The sequence below is a fragment of the Oncorhynchus nerka genome, linkage group LG23 (genome assembly GCF_034236695.1).
Source record: "Oncorhynchus nerka isolate Pitt River linkage group LG23, Oner_Uvic_2.0, whole genome shotgun sequence".
In the NCBI taxonomy this organism is placed as follows: Eukaryota; Metazoa; Chordata; class Actinopteri; order Salmoniformes; family Salmonidae; genus Oncorhynchus; species Oncorhynchus nerka.
In genome coordinates this window covers 43891084-43911467 of record NC_088418.1, presented here as the reverse complement: position 1 = coordinate 43911467, position 20384 = coordinate 43891084, and the positions used below count along the sequence as shown (strand labels likewise).

Sequence of the window (20384 nt, the reverse complement as noted above, 5' to 3'; positions counted from 1 at the left end):
CTCCTACAGACACTGGGAGACAAATTCACCTTTCAGCAGGACAACTACCTATAACACAAGGCCAAATATACACCTGGAGTTGCTTATCAAGACAACATTGAATGTTGCTGAGTTGTCTAGTTACAATTTTGACTTAAATCCGCTTGAACATCTATGGCAAGACTTGAAAATGGCTGTGTAGCAATGATCAACAACCAAGTTGACAGAGCTTGAAGAATTTTTTCAATAATAATAAGCAAATATTGTCAAATCCAAGTGTGTAAAGCTCTTAGAGACTTCCCCAGAAAGACTGACAACTGTAATCACTGCCAAAATGTATTCTAACATGTATTGACTCAGGGGGTTGAATGCTTTTCTAGTCAAGATATATCAGTGTTTTATTTTCCATCAATTACATTTTTTTTAAATTTTGAGTATTTTGTCTAGACAAAAAAATGACAATTAAATCAATTCCGATCCCACTTTGTAACATAACAAAATGTGAAAAAAAGTCAAGGCGTGTGAATACCTTCTGAAAGCAGCGTATGTAATCAGAAATGTTCATATTATATTCAGAGGGATCACTCCAGATCCAAGGCGAAATTCAATGTTTGTGCAGGTCCCCAGGACATCAGGAGGTGGCATCAAAACCAACCGCTAGATAGAAGGCGGGAAAAACACTGGGATTGAACACGCTGTCTACAGAGCCGGAGGCTTAGACTACTCTGCCGTCTGTCTACAACGGTTAAGCAAGTCCATTCGGGATGAATGCCTAAGGTTTTAACCCTATCCCCAACCTTAATCCTTAACTTAACCAGTCGGAATGAATGCCTAAACTTATCCCTAGAGTTGTTTCTATGTGCCTTAATTTACCACGTTTGTCACAGATCACCAGGAGATGGAGTCAGTTTACTCATCAAAAATAGACGCTGACATAAAGTCAGGCTGTGATATCTTGTTGTTATATTAGAATATGCAATATGCATAAACATTTCAGGAACATTTCACTTTGTTGTGTACAAACTTTATATGATGAACAGGAATGACATTTACTCTTACAGGTGGCCAAAAATAAATATCTGAAAGCCACTTCTCCAATAAGCCACGTCTCCAATCTTCTATATTATTAAAAAGGTAAAGAAATGTATCCGTCCCATCACAAAAACGTTCCTGTTTCAACCTTTACACAGGCAGCCCAGTATCAGTGTATAAGTGTCAATCTGTGACACTTAAGCGAAAAGATATGGCTCACGTCACAGGGGTTCCTCGAAGAACCTTTTCAGAGGGGGTCCACAAGGAACCTTTGTGACCTGGAAAGGTTCCCCCTGTGTGTCAATTTTTAGAACCCCAAAAGGTTCCTCCAAGCTCCGTTACTTCTAAGATTGTAGAGCAATAGGTAGAAAGGAATGCAATTTGGAGACAATTTTATTATAACTCCATATCTCCCCCTGCCTCTTACAGCAACGTGAGGATCTGACCAAGCGAAGAGAGAAGGTGTCTCGTAAGAGGGAGAAGATTGCCACAGAGGGGACCGACACGGACCGAAGCATCCAGTCTTTGAACGAGGAGATAGACGCCCTGGCGGCCAACATCGACTACATCAACGACAGCATCGCTGACTGTCAGGCCAACATCATGCAGATGGAGGAAGCGAAGGTTCGCTGACACAAACACGCACATTTTCTGCAGGAAATTGACGCCTTCTAGTTTCTTAGTACAGCTGACGCCAGCACACACATTTTCTTCATAACTGTTATTATGACCGACTGTGATGTTGTTGGGATGCAGGAGGAGGGAGACACGGTGGAGGTTACTGCGGTGATCAGCTCCTGTAACCTATCAGAAGCCCGCTTCCTGCTTGATCACTTCCTGCACATGGCCATCAACAAGGTAACTACAGTACACCTTCCCCTACTGCGTTCTCTCGACCTTTCGATTAAGCGGCATTCGGCGTATTGTAAATCTACCAACTTTATACCTTTTTTAAAACACTATGTTTATTATAGAGTTAAACATACGTGTCTGCTGTTCTGTGGGCTAAATGTCACAACACTCTGTTGATGTCAGTATGGAATTGACGTGTGTTTGTCATGTATGATTTTACTGGTACGTGCATCTGCCAGGGTCTGCAGGCGGCCCAGAAGGATTCCCAGGTGAAGATGATGGAGGGCAGGCTGAAGCAGACAGAGATCAACAGCGCCACTCAGAACCAGCTGCTGTTCCACATGCTGAAGGAGAAAGCTGAACTTAACCCTGAGCTGGACGCTCTGCTGGGCAACGCACTGCAAGGTATAGATGGCTCAGTGGTATAAAACACACTGCTTTTCAGTTCATCATTTTTTGGCTACACTTCATTTTACAGTCCACTGTGTTATCTGACATTCACAACATATCTCCCATGTTGTTTTTCTTTCGGATTCAGTAAAACATGTACCATTACGTATTCTCTTAGTAAATAGCCTACAAGTAAAATACCCACTGAAACGGGACTGTAAAATAAAGTGTCTCCATTCTTTTAGCTTTTGTTTGACTTTGATTTCTTTGTTTTTTTTCCCCCTGTTTGTTCACCCTGAATTCAAACAGAGATAGGTTACCTAGTGGTGGGTAAGTAACAGACACCAGACTGACTGATCACAGAGACCATGGGTCTCCCCTAAAGCCCCTCCTCCCTCTAAAATTCCCCTTTAAGACTAACCTGAGAACGTAACTTTGCCATGAGGTGCATGAGGTGGTATGTTGCCCCCTGTCTCCCACTTCCCTGTCTGACCCTCCCCATCCTCTGTGTGGATGTCTAGCTTTCTCCTGTTCAGCGGACTCATTCAGGAAGATCTGAAATTTAAGAATAGGCATTAGCTTAAACCCTGACCCCCACGCAAACCTGAAGTTCAGGCCTTAACTAGAGTACTACTCCAACTACAACCTTTACTAAGTTACCCTCCATAAAATGAAAAGTCAGTATATTATACTATTGACCTCCTTCTGACCCCTGATGTATTTAACCTGACCTCTGATCTTTGAACCCTGTACCTTAGAGCTCTTGCTGCTGCTGTCGCATTAGTTTGAAAACAACGTATCCATTTGTTTTCTTTGTGATATCCAGACTGTAGATGTGCTTTGAAAGTGATCATCCTCTAACAGTTTAAATAGTAAAGTAACACAAGTTTAGTGCTTGTAATGGGATATTTGAAAACATGCTGTGAAGCCACAGCTACCCCATGTCCGACCATGCGGTAACTGAGGCATGTTGTGTGTCTGAGGGTCCAGCGTAACAAGGTGTGCTGTATGGTTCTGTCCTCAAGCAGAGAACGGAGATGACGGCAGTAGTGATGAGTCCTCTACCGCCAGCCCAGCCACCGAGGGAAGGTAAAAAAAAGAACATTTGACTCAGACAAGACCATGAGGATATTAAATATTGAATTTCATCACTTAAAGCTGGAGTCCTTAATGGGGAAACTGCCACATCCGTTTGCAATATTACAAAAACAAAGAAGCTACTGCAAACAACACGGACACAGTTTTTCCCCCTCGGTCATCATTGTACGCGCAATAGAACAGCAGAATATGTACAGCGTTTTTTTTTTTTACCACGTTGGGCCACGCTCCTCGCCTCCAGTTTGTCAAGTAAACAAAAACAATAACAGTGGCTGTGGGTTGGACAGTGGCGCTGGTTCTCCTCCTGCGGATTCCACCTTTAATGTATGATTGTGCTTTATTTGGGTCGTCCATCAACAAACTTATCAATAAGACTATGAGTAACATCATTGTAAATAGGAATTTGCTCTTAACTGACTTGCCTAGTTAAATAAAGGTTCAATCAAATAAACATGTCAATTGCCCCTCTGTCTTTGCTTCAGCTCATTGGCCTCTGACCTCCTGAAGCTGTGTGGAGAGGCCAAACCTAGGAAGGTACAGTCGTCTACCGTACTTTCACACGTAAAAGCATTTTAATTACATTTTCATGAAGTCTAAAATAAAGGAGTTACTGATAAGCACTTTGAGACAAACGCTATTTGCAAAACACTCTTTATGAATGGTTATGTTATTGATTGATTGATTGGATCGATCCCACTACCACAGGCACGCAGAAGGACAACCACGCAGATGGAGCTGCTGTATGCCGGGAGTGGTGAATTTGACTTCTCTGCACCCCTGCTACCCCCGACAGACGCCCAGGGAGGGACAGGGGACATGGGGACAGTAGCAGGACATCTCAGGGACAGGGAACTCACTGTGTCCCCCTCAGCACTGTCCTCCCGGATAGCTGGACTGTAAGTCCTTATGTTGGTCGAATGTCTTTGTGTTTTGTTTTTAAAGCTATAGTACAGGAAATACAGTCAGATACTTGCGGAGTAAATCCTTACCTACTGAACATGATGTGTGTGACTCCAGCTGATCATCCGGTGCACATCACTTCTACTGTTCATGTCGCTGGTCTGTCTGTCTCTGTGTTGTGTAGATCTGGAGCCTGGTCTTCGATGGGAGCTGAGAGGAGATCACTGGAGCGCTCGCCTCTAACACGCAGGAGGATGCTAGAGAAGGGAGGACATCCCCCTTTAGACGTCAAGGAACACACACCTATGGACCCCAAGGGTCACCCGGCGAGAGAGACAAAGTCGCACATACCCACGCCCATGGCCACAGAGAAGACCAAAATCACAGACACCAAACCAACGTAAGAGCCACACCACTTCACAATGTTTGCCACATGTGTCATGTTCGTATGACGTCACGATGGTCATAGTTGTACCTACTTCTTGTGTTTCACTCGGGGCTCCCCTTCCACACCCCCCCACACACACACACACAGTTCGGGAACCACTGTCCTAACAGACTTGACACATTGTCTTTTGTCCCTGTTATCCTGTTATAGAGCCGTGGTCAACCCTGTGTCATCCCCTAAGATCAGCCATGCTGCCAGGCTACAGTGTGTCCATGTGGCTGAGGGACACACCAAACCTGTCATGTGTGTCGACTGCACTGATGACCTGCTCTTCACTGGCTCTAAAGGTACAGCTCTCTAGTTCTATAATGTTCGGAAACAAAAAAAACAACCCTTGACCTCTAAACCATGACCCCTAGAGACTTCTCACATCTGAAAGGCTCAGATGAGTGTAAGTAATATTATTTGGTATTAGCTTCGTCTAGCTCTCTGGTGTGGTTGATGGTGTTTCTGCCGTATTTAACACTCATCGTTGCCCCTAACTATTGACTTCTAACCCCTGTGTCTGTGTGTGTGTGTGTGTGTGTGTGTGCCAGATCGTACGTGTAAGGTGTGGAACCTGGTGACTGGTCAAGAGATCATGTCTCTGGGAGATCATCCCAGCAGTGTGGTGTCTGTTAGATACTGTTCCAGCCTGGTCTTCACTGTCTCCACCGCTTACATCAAGGTCTGGGACATCCGAGATTCCGCCAAGTGCATACGCACACTCACGTGAGTAAATATAGATACAAACACCAAGAGTATATGTATACACCTCTAGTAAGAAACCGAAGACTTTCGTTATGTCAAAAGTTGGAGTTGAGATTGCCAGTTCCTTTTTCAACACATTCTAGGAGATTCTAGCACATTCCAACACAGCCCAGGGAACTTCAGATTCATAATTTGCTACTTGAAAAAAGTACTTTTACACAATGTCATTCCCATTGACATGGTATTGACAGCGTGTGTGTGTGTGTGTGTGCGTGCGTGCGTGTGTGTGTCGCAGGTCGTCGGGCCAGGTGAGTACAGGGGACAGCTGTGTGTCTCTCAGGTCCCTGTCCATCCCTCCAGGAGAGAACCAGATCAACCAGATTTCTCTGAACCCCACGGGATCCTACCTCTACTCCGCCTCGGGCAACTCAGTCCGCATGTGGGACCTCAGGAAGTAAGAATGGAGAGAGTAGTTGAATATCGTGTTTAGTTTAAGTAAGGACTGGAGGTGGCACGAAATGAAGATGAAAGGAGAGGAATTGTGTACACTGAAACAGGCCCAGGTTGCTGAATGTAGCGAAGAAAAGATAGATAGTGAACGCTGAATCATTTCTCCCAGGTATGATCTTTAGTTGTACCGAGGACTCCTAGATCTGAACTCTTCCTGACCCTTGAACCCTGACCTTATGCTCTAGGTTTGTGTCTACTGGGAAGCTGACGGGTCACCTGGGCCCGGTCTTGTGTCTGACCGTCGACCAGTTGGGCAACGGTCAAGACATGGTCCTAACGGGGTCCAAGGACCACACCCTGAAGATGTTTGAGGTGACAGAGGGTGTCCAGGGCAGCATTGTGTCCTGTCACAACTTTGAGCCGCCACACCAGGAGGGTATCGTCTCTCTGGCTGTTCAGGGGGACAGCCTCTACAGCAGCTCCAGAGACTACTGCATCAAGAAGTGGGACCTGTCCCGGAAGCGACTAGTACAGGTGGGACCTATTGGACACTAGCTGTATATACTGTACTGCTAGTACCTGAAAGAAGACAAGGCTCTCAGAAACACACAATCAGCTGATATCTGCGAGTTTCACATTGCAATGTTGCTTTGTAAGCATCAAGTGTTGTTTTGTTGAATTGTTTTTGCTAGCTGCAACATTATCATCATTGTAAGACCAGTAGTGGTAGTAAACTAAATGTATTGTCCCAATTAGTTATTTTTCAACAGTTTGTAGCCCTGTTTTGACCTAGTGTGTACTTGCTTCCTCCACAGCAAGTGGCGAGCGCCCACTCTGACTGGGTAAGTGCGCTGGGTGTGGTGCCAGGGTGCCCGGTAGTGCTGAGTGCAGACAGGGGAGGTCTGCTGAAGCTGTGGCACGCTGATACCCTGGCACCGCTCGGAGACCTGAGGGGACACGACAGCCCTGTGAATGGACTGGCTACCAACAGCAGCCAGCTATTCACTGCCTCAGAGTGAGTTTAACGCCTAACCCTAACATGACCCTCGAATGCCATAGGAGCCTGCAGCGAAATCTCACGGCAAACCTGACCATAACCCCTACCTTCAGAGAATATATCTCCTAACTTTAACCATGATCCAGATCATACCCTGACCCTAACCCTCTGAGTAAATCAACCCACTGTTACTATAATAACAAAGTCATCGTTTAACCTAAGAGAGAGAGATAATCAAACCTCTGATACACATGTTGATCCAGCGATGTCATGTTCTTTCTTGTGTGACAGTGACCGGACGGTGAAGATTTGGCAAGCAAAGGGTTCTTTGGAGGAAGGAATCCATTGACACTGAGAACGAGACCTCTGGACTGTGACTGGACACAGCGCTGTGGATCTACTAGATCACTCTGGATCTACTACAGCCCTAAGGATCTATTGCTGCCTGCTGGATCTACTACTCAATCTACTTACTGCTGCTCTGCACAATGATCCATGGATGGAGGACATCCAAGCTGGCCACAGGGCAGAAGACCAGCCCAGACACACCGATGACCCATTGAGTTCACCAACGTGAGACATTCCGTCAAACAAGGCTGGCGGACAGTAGCACAACAGTCATGGAATTCACCTGAAGAATTGTGAAACTCCAGTGTAATGCCCATGTTTCTGTCTCAAGCTGTGTCCTATCATATCGTAGAGGAATCTTCTGCTACAGAGCGTGGAATCATCTCTCTGTGTCGGGGGGGGGGGGGGGTATTTTAATAAGTCCCTATGGAGGTTGGTCTTACTTCAGCTGTTACTGCCAAACCCTATGGGAGACTCATAGAGTCTCAGTGGGGAATAGGGATGTCTCAGTGGGAATAGCACAGTGAACTAGTGGTGTGGGACGGTGTGGCTGATCTCTGCTACAGAAACAAAGTTCAATGAGGGTGTGTTGTCGTCATACTACAAATGCGATTGTGGAGGTTCAGCTCAACCCAATTCAAGTGTTGCTTTTAATGCAGATTGTGTGTGTGACCAAATTACAACACCTTCTTCTGTGATAGTCAACGGGCTGTGATGAGTATCTTTAGCCAATGCATTCCATTTTACTTGCCTGTGCACAGTGCAGTACCTCTGCAGTGGTCTTACTCTCTTTGCATCATACAAGTACATTCAAACCTCAAACTACGAAAATGGCCTGTCAAAATGTTTGCATTTATGTGTGTTTTCACAGGCGACTTTGAAACCTCCAAAGTTCTGATCTTCCATTTCATGTTGTATCCAATGGCCTTCTTCAATCGTTTCAGAGCCCAAGTAAAGGGAGGTTACCTGTGCACAGGCGTATGTCCTATCTTATATCAACTCGGTTTATTGGTTGTATCCACGGATTTGCAGTGCATTAATACCTAGTAATAAAACATATGTGAGTTAGTTTTCCTGTGCCCACGTACGCCCTTCCCCCAATCGGATTCAGGAACGGGCGGAACAGAATATAACAAAACTCTAGAGCTGTGTGTTATTATCAGTGCCTGTCAATCTTATACTGTAGATAGTACAGTATCACAACCTAATCTGTGTGGACTAGCCCAGGATCCCGAGATTGGGATGACATAGGTTATATGACCACATCTTTATGTAAATAAGAATCCGTTTTTCTTCCTCGTGGACATCTTGTGCACAAATTCCGACTTTCTAGTGATTCTAATGTCAGATGCGGTGTGGAAATAAATTGCGTCTGTCAAAAACAACATGAACTGTTATTTCTTTCAACGTGGAGATGTGTGTTGCCACGATGCCACCAATTGGTGTCAGTATAATACAGTAAGTATCACATTAGGAAACATGACACGGTTTCAAAACAGAGTTTCACTAACTTGGGTGCGGGAGATTTGTTTTCCTTCCTCCTGTCCTTCGGTAGGTATTCAGTCTTTAGCCGTTTTTAATTTGTTGCAGGAAAACGATTCTATCCCATGTCCATGAACCAATCTCCTTAACAGGACAGGTGGGATTGCAAATGTTCATAAACGCATGCAAAGCAACCTGCTTTCTAAGCGTATATATTTGGTTGGGTCTTTTGCTCATTTGTTCGCAGCACAGATAAAAAAACATTGCAAGAATTCCATAGGCAAATATCATAGTTCCGAGGTATAATCGGTGAGCATGGTAAGAACCATACAATATGCTCTCCATACCTGTGAATTCACACTTCCTGCATGTCACCTGTGTGCCTACCTACAGTATGCATGTGACCAACGACCCTTGACCCAACATATGTGGGCTCATCGCGGGTCGCTGGTCACGTCGGCACACAGGTGACCGACATTGTATACATTTATTGAAGGGGAACTACGATGACATCCTTATCTTTTCCCATTAGCTTCTTTCTCCTTTTGATAGCAAGGTGGAATCGTCATGCTCCTTTTACGTAGCTCCGCACATCCCCTGAAGAAGAGAAGTGATGGGAATGAATCAGTATTTAACGCACAACAACTGGGGCGTCAGAGTTTCATGTGTGCAATAAGAACAGAACAATCTCTTGCACCTTAAGCACTGCATTACTTCGGTACCACGGACTATTTCCATGTCTAAACACTGTTCCAGACACCACAAGCTACTGTATATTTAATACAATGTGGCCCAGCCATATAGAGTTAAGTCGGTGTTCCTAAAACAACCAGGACTCCTACTGCACTGTCAGCACATTTCTGACATAGTGTATTGGTCTCGTCAACACATTATTTATCTATCGATGATTATTTCCATTTTAAAAACGCTGAATATCAGAGTTCTTAATTAAAACAACCATGGATTCTTACTGCACTGTCAAGCATATTCTGATAAGGTTTATTGGTCTGTTCTCGGTTTCTCAGATATCTAACATTCGTTATCCCAAGCTAACAGCAGGACCCAGACGGTACTCGTACAGTTTCATAGTAAATCGATGTACACACCGACCTCAATAACGTCTACGTGGGAGAAGAGTTCCTGTCTGGGGGTTATTCTTAGCTCAACCTATATGGGTTTGTCAGGGGGATTCTGTCATAGGGATTATGTGACTGGCTACATTCATCCAATATCTCTTTGTGTGTGTGTGTTGACTCTGTGAATCATTGCTTGAATCATCTCTTCAGTGTCTGTAGATATTTCTACAATACTCTTTTCTTTCCCTGTCGAGTCACAGGTTGTGTAATTTGGCTTTGGAATAAAGGGTTGACCAAGAGAGGGAGTAAGATAGCTTGATTAGACTGAGAAACAGTGAGAGGGTCGATACCACATATAGCAACGCTTACCTCACATACAGGGAATAATGTTCCATTTCGGACACAGCCAGAGTGAGTTTCCTGGCATCTGCTGGGGGAGGATCGAGAGGCTTGGGAGGATGGAGTGAGGGACGAGAAGGCAACTAGGCAAGAACAAATGACGGCCTACCGGGGAACAGCGGCTTAACTGCCTTGTTCAGGGGCAGAACGACAGATTTTTACCTTGTCAGCTCAGGGATTCGATCTAGAAACCTTTCTGTTACTGACCCAACACTCTAACCACTAGGGTATCTGCCGCCCCAAGTACTGTCCAGTTTAATGTCACCTCTTCCAGCTCTTACTGACTCCTACCCATGAGTCCCCTCTCTTTACATTTACCAGCATCCAGCATCCTCACCTGCTGAGCACTGGCCAACACTGGACATACATAGACGTTAAAAAGTCATTGAAATTTGATCAGTCCACCCTGGCCTTGATGGTACTGTCCACAGACGGACATGACTGGACCAAATCCGAACCTATTATAGACGTGTGTTTCACACGTTTGGTGTTTCACAAGTTTGGATAGCACAGCATACATTACAGTAAGTAGAGTACAGCACAATACAATACAGTACAGCGAGTCGAGCCTAGCAGAGTACTGTCCAGTACAATGCAGTACAGTTCCGTAAAGAAAAGTATAGTATAGAACTCTACTGTACTGTACTGAACTCAACTCTACTCTACCCTGCTGTATTGTATTGCAATGTACTCTACTGTGCTCTGCTGTATTGTACTCTACTGTGCTCTACTGTGCTCTGCTGTATTGTACTCTACTGTGCTCTGCTGTATTGTGCTCTACTGTGCTCTGCTGTATTGTACTCTACTGTGCTCTGCTGTATTGTACTCTACTGTGCTCTGCTGTATTGTACTCTACTGTGCTCTGCTGTATTGTACTCTACTGTGCTCTACTGTGCTCTGCTGTATTGTACTCTACTGTGCTCTGCTGTATTGTGCTCTACTGTGCTCTGCTGTATTGTACTCTACTGTGCTCTGCTGTATTGTACTCTACTGTGCTCTGCTGTGCTGCTGTATTGTACTCTACTGTGCTCTGCTGTATTGTACTACTGTGCTCTACTGTGCTCTGCTGTATTGTACTGTGCTCTGCTGTATTGTACTCTACTGTGCTCTGCTGTATTGTACTGTGCTCTGCTGTATTGTACTCTACTGTGCTCTGCTGTATTGTACTCTACTGTGCTCTGCTGTATTGTACTCTACTGTGCTCTGTGTATTGTACTCTACTGTGCTCTGCTGTATTGTACTCTACTGTGCTCTGCTGTATTGTACTCTACTGTGCTCTGCTGTATTGTACTCTACTGTGCTCTGCTGTATTGTACTCTACTGTGCTCTGCTGTATTGTACTCTACTGTGCTCTGCTGTATTGTACTTTACTGTGCTCTGCTGTATTGTACTCTACTGTGCTCTGCTGTGCAGCGCTGTGATGTTCAAACTTGTAAAACATGAGGATAATGACAATCATATCCATAATTATGCATTTCAATGTCGTACAGTACAGATCAGGGACCAATGATTTAATTATGTTACCGTAATTCCGCTACCGGGTGTAAATACAGTTCACTTGATGTAGTTCAATAACCCAAATAGATTTTTTCAAACTCATGGCGTCATGTCATAACTTTTGGAAAACTTGGTCAAATCAAAACCTGAGGGAGATTTTACCGTAATTCCGTTACCAAAGTTTCCGTCTGCACAGTTCTTCCCCTAATTTCGTTTTTGTACATTTTTCAGTGGAAATGGTTCAAAGTAGTCCTTGTGCATAAAGTTGTACGGTTTGTTAAACTTTGAAATCACTGTTTTTTGTTTGGCATAAAAAATTTTTTAAACGTGTCTGTAATTCCGTTACCATGGAATTGCCCACATACCTTGCAGTGGGCTCACTATCTTTAACACATTGACCTGTTACAGCTGAGTGGGCAGCTGATATTATAGGCTGTTTTATTATATTCAATCAGCTCTGTAGGGATGTGTAGGAGGGCACTCAATACAAGTGGGGGTATATTACTCCTGGTCTGAGAGTGCAGGTATGTTGCCATACATAAATGCCACTAAATAGAGTGAAATAGGCCTACTGTATAAAACATTAGAGGATACAGAGGCATGGAATTCCACAAGGAATCATTTTTCTCCTAACCTGTGGGGTCATGTATTAAATAGGCTATTGTGTCACTTTCACCCGGACTCCTCACGCCTATGAGTGAAAATGGATGCTGTTTCATGTTTTATGCATATGTTTATACACTAGTGTATACTCTGTGTGTCTCTGTCTCTCTCGTTCTCTCTGTGTGTGTGTGTGCATCCATGCATGTGCCCATTTGCGTCATGACTGTGTGTTGTGTGTGTGCGTTCATGTGGCACCATGCCCAAACTGGACGCGCGCCAACATGCGCAATGATTTTGTCCCCCACACCAAAAGTGATCACAACACACATGGTTGAAATATCAAAACAAACTCTGAACCAATTATCTTAAAGCATTAAACATTTAAGGCAATTTAGCTAGATAGCTTGCAGTTGCTAGCAAATTTGTCATATTCAGCTAGCTTGCTGATGCTAGCTAATTTGTCCTGGGATATAAACGTTGAGTTGCTATTTTACCTGAAATGCACAAGGTCCTCTACTCCGATAACTAATCCATACTATAAAACGGTCAACCGAATAGTTTCTAGTCATCTCTTCTCCTTCCAGGATTTTTTTCTTGGACTTTATATGGCAATTGGCATCCAACCTTCATAGGTGTATTACCACGACCGACCGACCTCAGTTCATCTTTCAATCACCCACGTGGGTATAACCATGAGGAGATGGCACGTGGGTATCTGCTTCTATAAACCAATGAGGATGTGGGAGAGGCGGGACGCATTCAGGGACGCGGGACGCGTTCAGCGTCACAAATAGAACTGACTTCTATTTTTGCACTTGGCAATGCAGACGCTTGTTGGCGCATGCGAGCAGTCTGGGTGCAATGATTTAATAACATGTATGTGTACATTTGTTTTGCAACGCGAGCGGTGTGGTCAGCATGTGAATTTACATATTTCAAAGGATCTATTTGGGCATCACTTACAGTAACTCTTTGGTGCGTGCTGGCTGGTTGCCTAAAGGTGTGGAAATGGTTTCTCTCACCAGATAGTGGAGGGTCTGTGTGTGAGCTATATTTGTAGGGGGAGGTCAGGCCTGAAAAATACTGGGTAATGAAGATGATGAACCACCCCAAGGATATCCAAACATAGTAAACACATACTTGCTTGGTAATTACTTTCCTGGTGTGAGGAAAATTATTATGTGAAAACAAATAATAAAATATGATTTTCAACACTTTAAGAGCTATTACACACAGGCTCTATCATAATCATCTATGTTATTATAAGTCATGACATGGTCAGGGTTAGCCTAAACTCCTATTTGATGATTTGTTGTAGGTCTCTTATGAATATCTTATGATTGTAGCCTACTTATCAGATGGGCATCTGTGGCATTATTTTGTGCAAGGCGCGCACATTCCATCTCCCAGCGCAAGTAGGTGATGCTTACTATTAGCCTATGAAGTGACATCTATGGGGGGTGAGTCATGCCATAATTAAGTCTCGTGAAGCTACTGATACCTCTCACCTAGTCAGGTAATGTCTTCCTAGCGCCATAAAATACCACCATGAATTAACATGGACTGTCAATGGAGACAGGTTTGTTTCTAAGGCGTCAAAATGCCAACGCGTTCACGTCATGTGACACGTACACGCCATGTAGACGTCGTGTTCACATCGTGTAAACGTGTCACTGACACTAACCATTGCGATTAATGTTATTTACCATCTTCTGCTTTTTATGAATAAACAGGCATCAGACACCCCCACACACATTAATGTTACTTACCTTACAGATTGCAAAGTGAGCTAATTTCAACTCCATTAATATGCAAATACACTTGATTTATACACTGGCTTGTCTGGCTTGCATGTTTTCATTCTAAACAGGCATTTCCTTGTCTACACTGAAATAATATTAGTTCTCTATTGATGATTAAAAAAAATACACCCTTGTGGTTGAATATATATCAGTTGTATGTCTTATGATATAATTAATAATGCTGAACTAACAAATACCATCAAGGGATACGTTACAATTTACAATAACAGACACCTTATGAAATAGCTGTGAAAACCAATCTAGCAATATTTTAGATTTAAATACATAACCATTGATATTTTGTTCGTCAGGCAGCCGATAGTTCAAAGAGGAAGTGACACAAGGATGCTCTCCTATCATTTACATTGAGTTGATTAGATTCAAATCTGGCTGTGTTTCCCTGTCTTTTGTTATAACAAGGAAAGTTCAAAGAAATGTTGATTCAGGTTAGGCGTGAGTTTCTGCTTGAGTTTGGTTAAAAGGACAGCGAATTTGTTCCAAGCTCATATGTGTACCAGACACACATCGTGTAATGTATTATGTATTTCATGTACACTGTAATTGTTTGAGTGTCAATTTTTTCATCCTATTAAATAGATTAACTGCATTCTTCATTTTACAAAGTAATTATTTGATTGACCAAATGCTTAAAATGTAGAAGGTCTATTGGTAGTTGTTATTTACACTATACACGTACTGTAGCATACTCTTGGGTATTACCTTAACATCTCTGATCTGCTTGCCTCATTTAATTAATGCTAGAACATTGGTTGCCAGGATTAGCTATTTGTATCAAGTCTCTTAAAACCTCTTTAGGCTAGGGGGCAGTATTTTGATGTTTGGATGAAAAACGTGCCCAAATTAAACGGACTATTTCTCAGGCCCAGAAGCTAGAATATGCATATAATTGGTAGATTAGGATAGAAAACACTCTAAAGTTTCCAAAACTGTCCAAATATTGTCTGTGAGTATAACAGAACTGATATGGCAGAAAACCTGAGGAAAATCCATCCAGGAAGTGCTGTTTTTCTGAAACTACTATTTTCCATTGCAAGCCTATCCTCCATTGAAAGGGATATCAACCAGATTCCTTTCCCTATGACTTCCACAAGGTGTGAACAGTCTTTAGACATAGTTTCAGGCTTTTATTCTGAAAAATGAGCGAGAATGATCACATCGCGTCAGTGGATAGCCAGATGTCCTCAGATTTGTGCATGCGCGCGCAACGGCAGCGAGACCTTTTCTTTCTCTCTTCTATTGAAAAGGCTACCGTCCGGTTGAAATATTATTTATTATTTATTGTAGAAACAACCTGAGGATTGATTATAAAAAGTGTTTGACATGTTTCTACGAACTTTACGGATACTATTTGGAATATTCGTCTGCCCATCATGACCGCACGAGCCTGTGGATTACTGAACAAAACGCGCCAACCAAATGGAGGTTTTTGTATATAAAGAGAATCTTTATCAAACAAAACAAACATTTATTGTGTAACTGGGAGTCTCGTGAGTTCAAACATATGAAGATCATCAAAGGTAAGTGATTCATTTTATTGCTTTTCTGACTTTCGTGACCAATCTACTTTGCTGCTAGCTGTTTGTAATGTTTTGTCTGCTGAGAGCTGTCCTCACATAATCGCATGGTTTGCTTTCACCGTAAAACCTTTTTGAAATCTGACACGCCGGCTGGATTAACAACAAGTTAAGCTGTGTTTTGGTGTATTGCAATTGTGATTTCATGAAAATTAAATATTTTTAGTAATTTAATTTGGATTTGGTGCTCTGCAATTCACCGGATGTAGACGAAAATGATCCCACTAAAGGGATCTGAGTGGCAAGAGTTAATAATTGCATAACGGTGCAAGATAGAAATGTTCATTATAGTCATACTGAGTCGGTGATGCAATGATTCGCTATCTTGCTAGATCCTCCAGAGACGCACAGGGCTTGTTGCATTTATTTTTACAGAAAACCAAGGCAATTATAGGCATACACTCAGGAAAAAATGTGCTATCTAGATCCTAAAATGATTCTTCCGCTGTCCCCATAGGAGAACCCTTTGAAGAACCCTTTTTGATTCCAGGTAGAAACCCTCTGGTGCCTAGGTAGAACCCTTTTTGTGTTCCATTCCACAGATGGTTCTACATGGAACCAAAAAGGTCTGTTACTCAAACCAAAAATGGTTCTTTAAAGGGTTCTCCTATGGGGACTGCCGTATAACCCTTTGGAACCGCTTTTTCTAAGAGTGTACACAACAAGTTCAACCTGTTCAGTTTACCACATTTCATTCTCTACTCCAACATCTGCTGGTATTCAAAATAAAATGCAATATAGCAACACCACCTTTGAACGTTTTCGTCAAACCTCTGCTCAGACTTAAATAGTAGTGTCCCAAAAACCTTCTCCAGGGGTGACTGTAGCATCCTCAAACGGTCCACCACCGTCTACCAAACTGCCTTCTCATACAAAGCAATGGACGTGGAAGTCAAGTCAGACGTGTGCACACTGAATTTGATCCAAAAGGCAACAGTGGCATTTTAAATGCAACAGAATACACACTAAAAACACATTACATTTCAATAGGTGCAATAATTCTGCTTTGATTACTTTGATTAGATGATGTGTTTGTGTCTTTTACAAGTCAAATGTACACTAGCCTACTCCCCTATCAACACAGTAAATAATATTGCCCACGTGCTTTCGACAATACGTTATCAACTCGTCATCAACAAAAAGTAATTATTTTCAAATAAATAAAATTGGACTTATAAACACAGTAGGCCTAAATATTTCCTCGCGATATCACAACTTAAATATAGCCTACTTACTCCTCAATTGGATCAAGGACATCTTGGTAGTTCTTTTCATCATCTCCAAGGAAACTGTCTTGGGCAGACGCTCGAAAACCGCTTCTGCCGCATGTAAAAAAAAGAAATGAATGTCTGTGTCGTCGCCGAGTTTCAAATACCGTGCCCGTCTCTCACTCTATGAACGGTCACCGCTATCCAGGTTCCTTGGGACATCCTGACGATAAACCCGAAACTAACACTAAACTTAACCATTTTACATTTATACTTGATAGAACTGGTAACAAAAGTCTGTGATTGGCTAACAACATTTAGATCTGCATACAGTGGGATAAAATAACATACCATGCCATGAGGTGATGAGGGAAAGACAGATTACCTATAGATTGGACATCGTCTTTACTAGGCCATTAGCGATAACAGGAAATACACAAGCGTAGACTACACTATAGTTCAAGGTGGCTACGTCAGAAAATCTTCTTGCATGGGAAAAATAGTAAGTTTCTAACATTTATGGTTGAGATTTAATTAATATAAATATAAACTATGCACATTATTACTTTCATTAACATGGGACACAGGCGTCACGCAGATGTTAGTAAGGTTTCATGTCATGTCAGGTGGTATGGTTGCCTAGGCTTATATATGTCTCTTATCACCCCCCATAGACATCACTCCACCGCTAGTAGCCTACTCGGAGCATTCATCTTCGTTCCGTCCACATGCATTCGTTCTCGTTTCACTAAAGGAGGTGTAGTTTGTCCGATTGCTACTGCTAAAAGGGGTTGGACAAAAATATTTTCCATCTTGAACAATTGCAATAGCTTCGCAACATGGCGTCAATAGGAGATTTCGACCCGCTCAATGCTTCCATCCCTGCCACCAAAGTTGAAATCACAGTGTCTTGCAGGTAAGAGAATGGCTTCAGTGTGACCCATTTTTTCGGGGTTTGATATGACTGTCACGGAAGCAGGATATGGTATGGGCAAATATTCGGGCTTTTATCTTCCGTTCTGGTTGTAGTAACATTTTGAAGAAGTCATTGTTGTTCAACCAACCGCACTGTTGATAATTACTTTAGGCTACAATGTATCTAGATAAGAGTGCGGTGTTCACATTTCTCCTTTGTTTTAGTTTTAGGTGGTAAATTTACAATCAACTTTCGAACTATAGTCTATCAGGTATTTAATAGGCAGTAACCTGGCATTATTCCTGTTGGAGGACTATCAATGGACACCAACAGCCTCGAATAGGCATAAACAACAAAACCAACATTCCCTATCTTGCTACACTGCCATATGTTAGAATATTGTTCTCACGGAATAATTTGACACTTGTTCTGACTCGGTTTGTTGTGGGCTGTCACTCACCGAACTGATCAGAAGCACACAAATATATTTACATTGACGTTTGACGAAAGGTAAACTATATGCCAGGAGTAGGTTGGTGATTTGATGTAGCCTATTCTAAGTGCAGCGACAGTCAGGCGTGTTTGTGAGCTGGAATAGAAGGGTAGGCTAGATATAGCGGGTTGAGGGTGTATCACTAGCCCGCTTTAAACCACCCTCTTTCTCTGGAGACGTGCCTTCCTGTTGCATAACGGCTCCCCCGTCCTCGCCCAACCGTATATATTTAATGGGTCCTTTTAGAATAGTTCAACTGAGGGAATGTTGGCCTCACTGGAATGGGAATCATAGTGTTGTCACTGGACTGTTACTCGTTATTTAATCAACTGATATTGAAGGAAAGACTACACACAAAGAAAGTGAGACTTTCTAACCACTCCATTAATTTTTATTTTAACCATTATTTAACTAGGCAAGTCAGTTAAGAACAAATTCTTATTTACTATGACTGCCTACCCCGGGCAAACCCGGAAGACCCTGGGCCAGTTGTGCACTGCCCTATGGGACGGCCGGCTGTGATACAGCCTGGATAACACATGTATTGAAACAAAGTGTGGGCCTACTTCACAAGGAAATTCCTCTTAGATCTCTCACTATGGACTAAATTGAATGAAAGGGAAATAATTTTTAAAAAGCACACACAATAACTAGTTACTCAATATTTGACCATACCATTCTGAACCAGTAGCTTAATTCTCTAGAGGAATCAGTCCATTCAAATGTGTTATTTCTATCACCTCCAGGTAATACATCACATATTACCCCTTATGTGTCAGACTCTGCAGAAGAGGCACTATATACAGTGGGGCAAAAAAAGTATTTAGTCAGCCACCAATTGTGCAAGTTCTCCTACTTAAAAATATGAGAGGCCTGTAATTTTCATCATAGGTACGATTCAACTATGACAGACAAAATGAGGGGAAAAAATCCAGAAAATCACATTGTAGGATTTTTAATGAATTTATTAGCAAATTATGGTGGAAAATAAGCATTTGGTCACCTATAACCAAGCAAGATTTCTGGCTCTCACAGACATGTAACTTCTTCTTTAAGAGGCTTCTCTGTCCTCCACTCGTTACCTGTATTAAGACACCTGTACACAACCTCAAACAGTCACACTCCAAGCTCCACTATGGCCAAGACCAAAGAGCTGTCAAAGGACACCAGAAACAAAATTGCAGACCTGCACCAGGCTGGGAAGACTGAATCTGCAATAGGTAAGCAGCTTGGTTTGAAGAAATCAACTGTGGGAGCAATTATTAGGAAATGGAAGACATACAAGACCACTGATAATCTCCCTCGATCTGGGGCTCCACACAAGATCTCACCCCGTGGGGTCAAAATGATCACAAGAACGGTGAGCAAAAATCCCAGAACCACACGGGGGGACCTAGTGAATGACCTGCAGAGAGCTGGGACCAAAGTAACAAAGCCTACCATCAGCAAGGGCATTGAAGATGCTGGATGGCTGGGTCTTTCAGCATGACAATGATCCCAAACACACCGCCCAGGCAACAAAGGAGTGGCTTCGTAAGAAGCATTTCAAGGTCCTGGAGTGGCCTAGCCAGTCTCCAGATCTCAACCCCATAGAAAATCTTTGGAGGGAGTTGAAAGTCCGTGTTTCCCAGCAACAGCCCCAAAACATCACTGCTCTAGAGGAGATCTGCATGGAGGAATGGGCCAAAATACCAGCAACAGTGTGTGAAAACCTTGTGAAGACTTACAAGAAACGTTTGACCTCTGTCATTTCCAACAAAGGGTATATAAGAAAGTATTGAGATAAACTTTTGTTATTGACCAAATACTTATTTCCCTCCACAATTTGCAAATAAATTCATTAAAAATCCTACAATGTGATTTTCTGGATTTTTTTTCTTCTCATTTTGTCTGTCATAGTTGAAGTGTACCTATAATGAAAATTACAGGCCTCTCATCTCTTTAACGGGGAGAACTTGCACAATTGGTGGCTGACTAAATACTTTTTTGCCCCACTGTACATAAGGGATGTTCGGTAAATGCTGGTTCTGAGTCATGCTCTGGTGCCTGCTGGGCATAGAGGGGGTCAGTAGGGAATGCCTTCACACTCATCACACCCCAGAGAGGAGGTGAGGTACCATGGTAACGCG

At 42.8% G+C, this 20384-nt stretch overlaps 2 protein-coding genes across 18 annotated transcripts in view; both read left to right on the top strand.

Moving 5' to 3' along the window:
• LOC115106871 (kinesin-like protein KIF21A) overlaps positions 1-8569 on the top strand; it is a 44892-nt gene extending 36323 nt beyond the window's left edge. For 7 of the 17 annotated variants that reach the window (XM_029630050.2, XM_029630043.2, XM_029630052.2 and 4 more), the window contains 14 exons: positions 1441-1635; positions 1768-1869; positions 2103-2268; positions 2563-2583; positions 3279-3342; positions 3834-3912; positions 4057-4247; positions 4436-4651; positions 4850-4986; positions 5236-5410; positions 5685-5843; positions 6085-6373; positions 6655-6854; positions 7128-8569. In XM_029630050.2, coding sequence (XP_029485910.2) covers positions 1441-1635; positions 1768-1869; positions 2103-2268; positions 2563-2583; positions 3279-3342; positions 3834-3912; positions 4057-4247; positions 4436-4651; positions 4850-4986; positions 5236-5410; positions 5685-5843; positions 6085-6373; positions 6655-6854; positions 7128-7185 — 2052 coding nt within the window. In that variant the 3' untranslated portion in view covers positions 7186-8569. The remainder of the gene's footprint in view (positions 1-1440; positions 1636-1767; positions 1870-2102; positions 2269-2562; positions 2584-3278; positions 3343-3833; positions 3913-4056; positions 4248-4435; positions 4652-4849; positions 4987-5235; positions 5411-5684; positions 5844-6084; positions 6374-6654; positions 6855-7127) is intronic. The other 10 variants (XM_065008136.1, XM_065008134.1, XM_029630048.2 and 7 more) reach the window with 6 other exon arrangements.
• An 8974-nt stretch (positions 8570-17543) lies between these two features.
• LOC115106870 (copine-8) overlaps positions 17544-20384 on the top strand; it is a 132418-nt gene continuing 129577 nt past the window's right edge. The window contains exon 1 of the mRNA XM_029630041.2: positions 17544-17762. Within this exon, the coding sequence (XP_029485901.1) occupies positions 17686-17762 (77 nt within the window). The 5' untranslated portion in view covers positions 17544-17685. The remainder of the gene's footprint in view (positions 17763-20384) is intronic.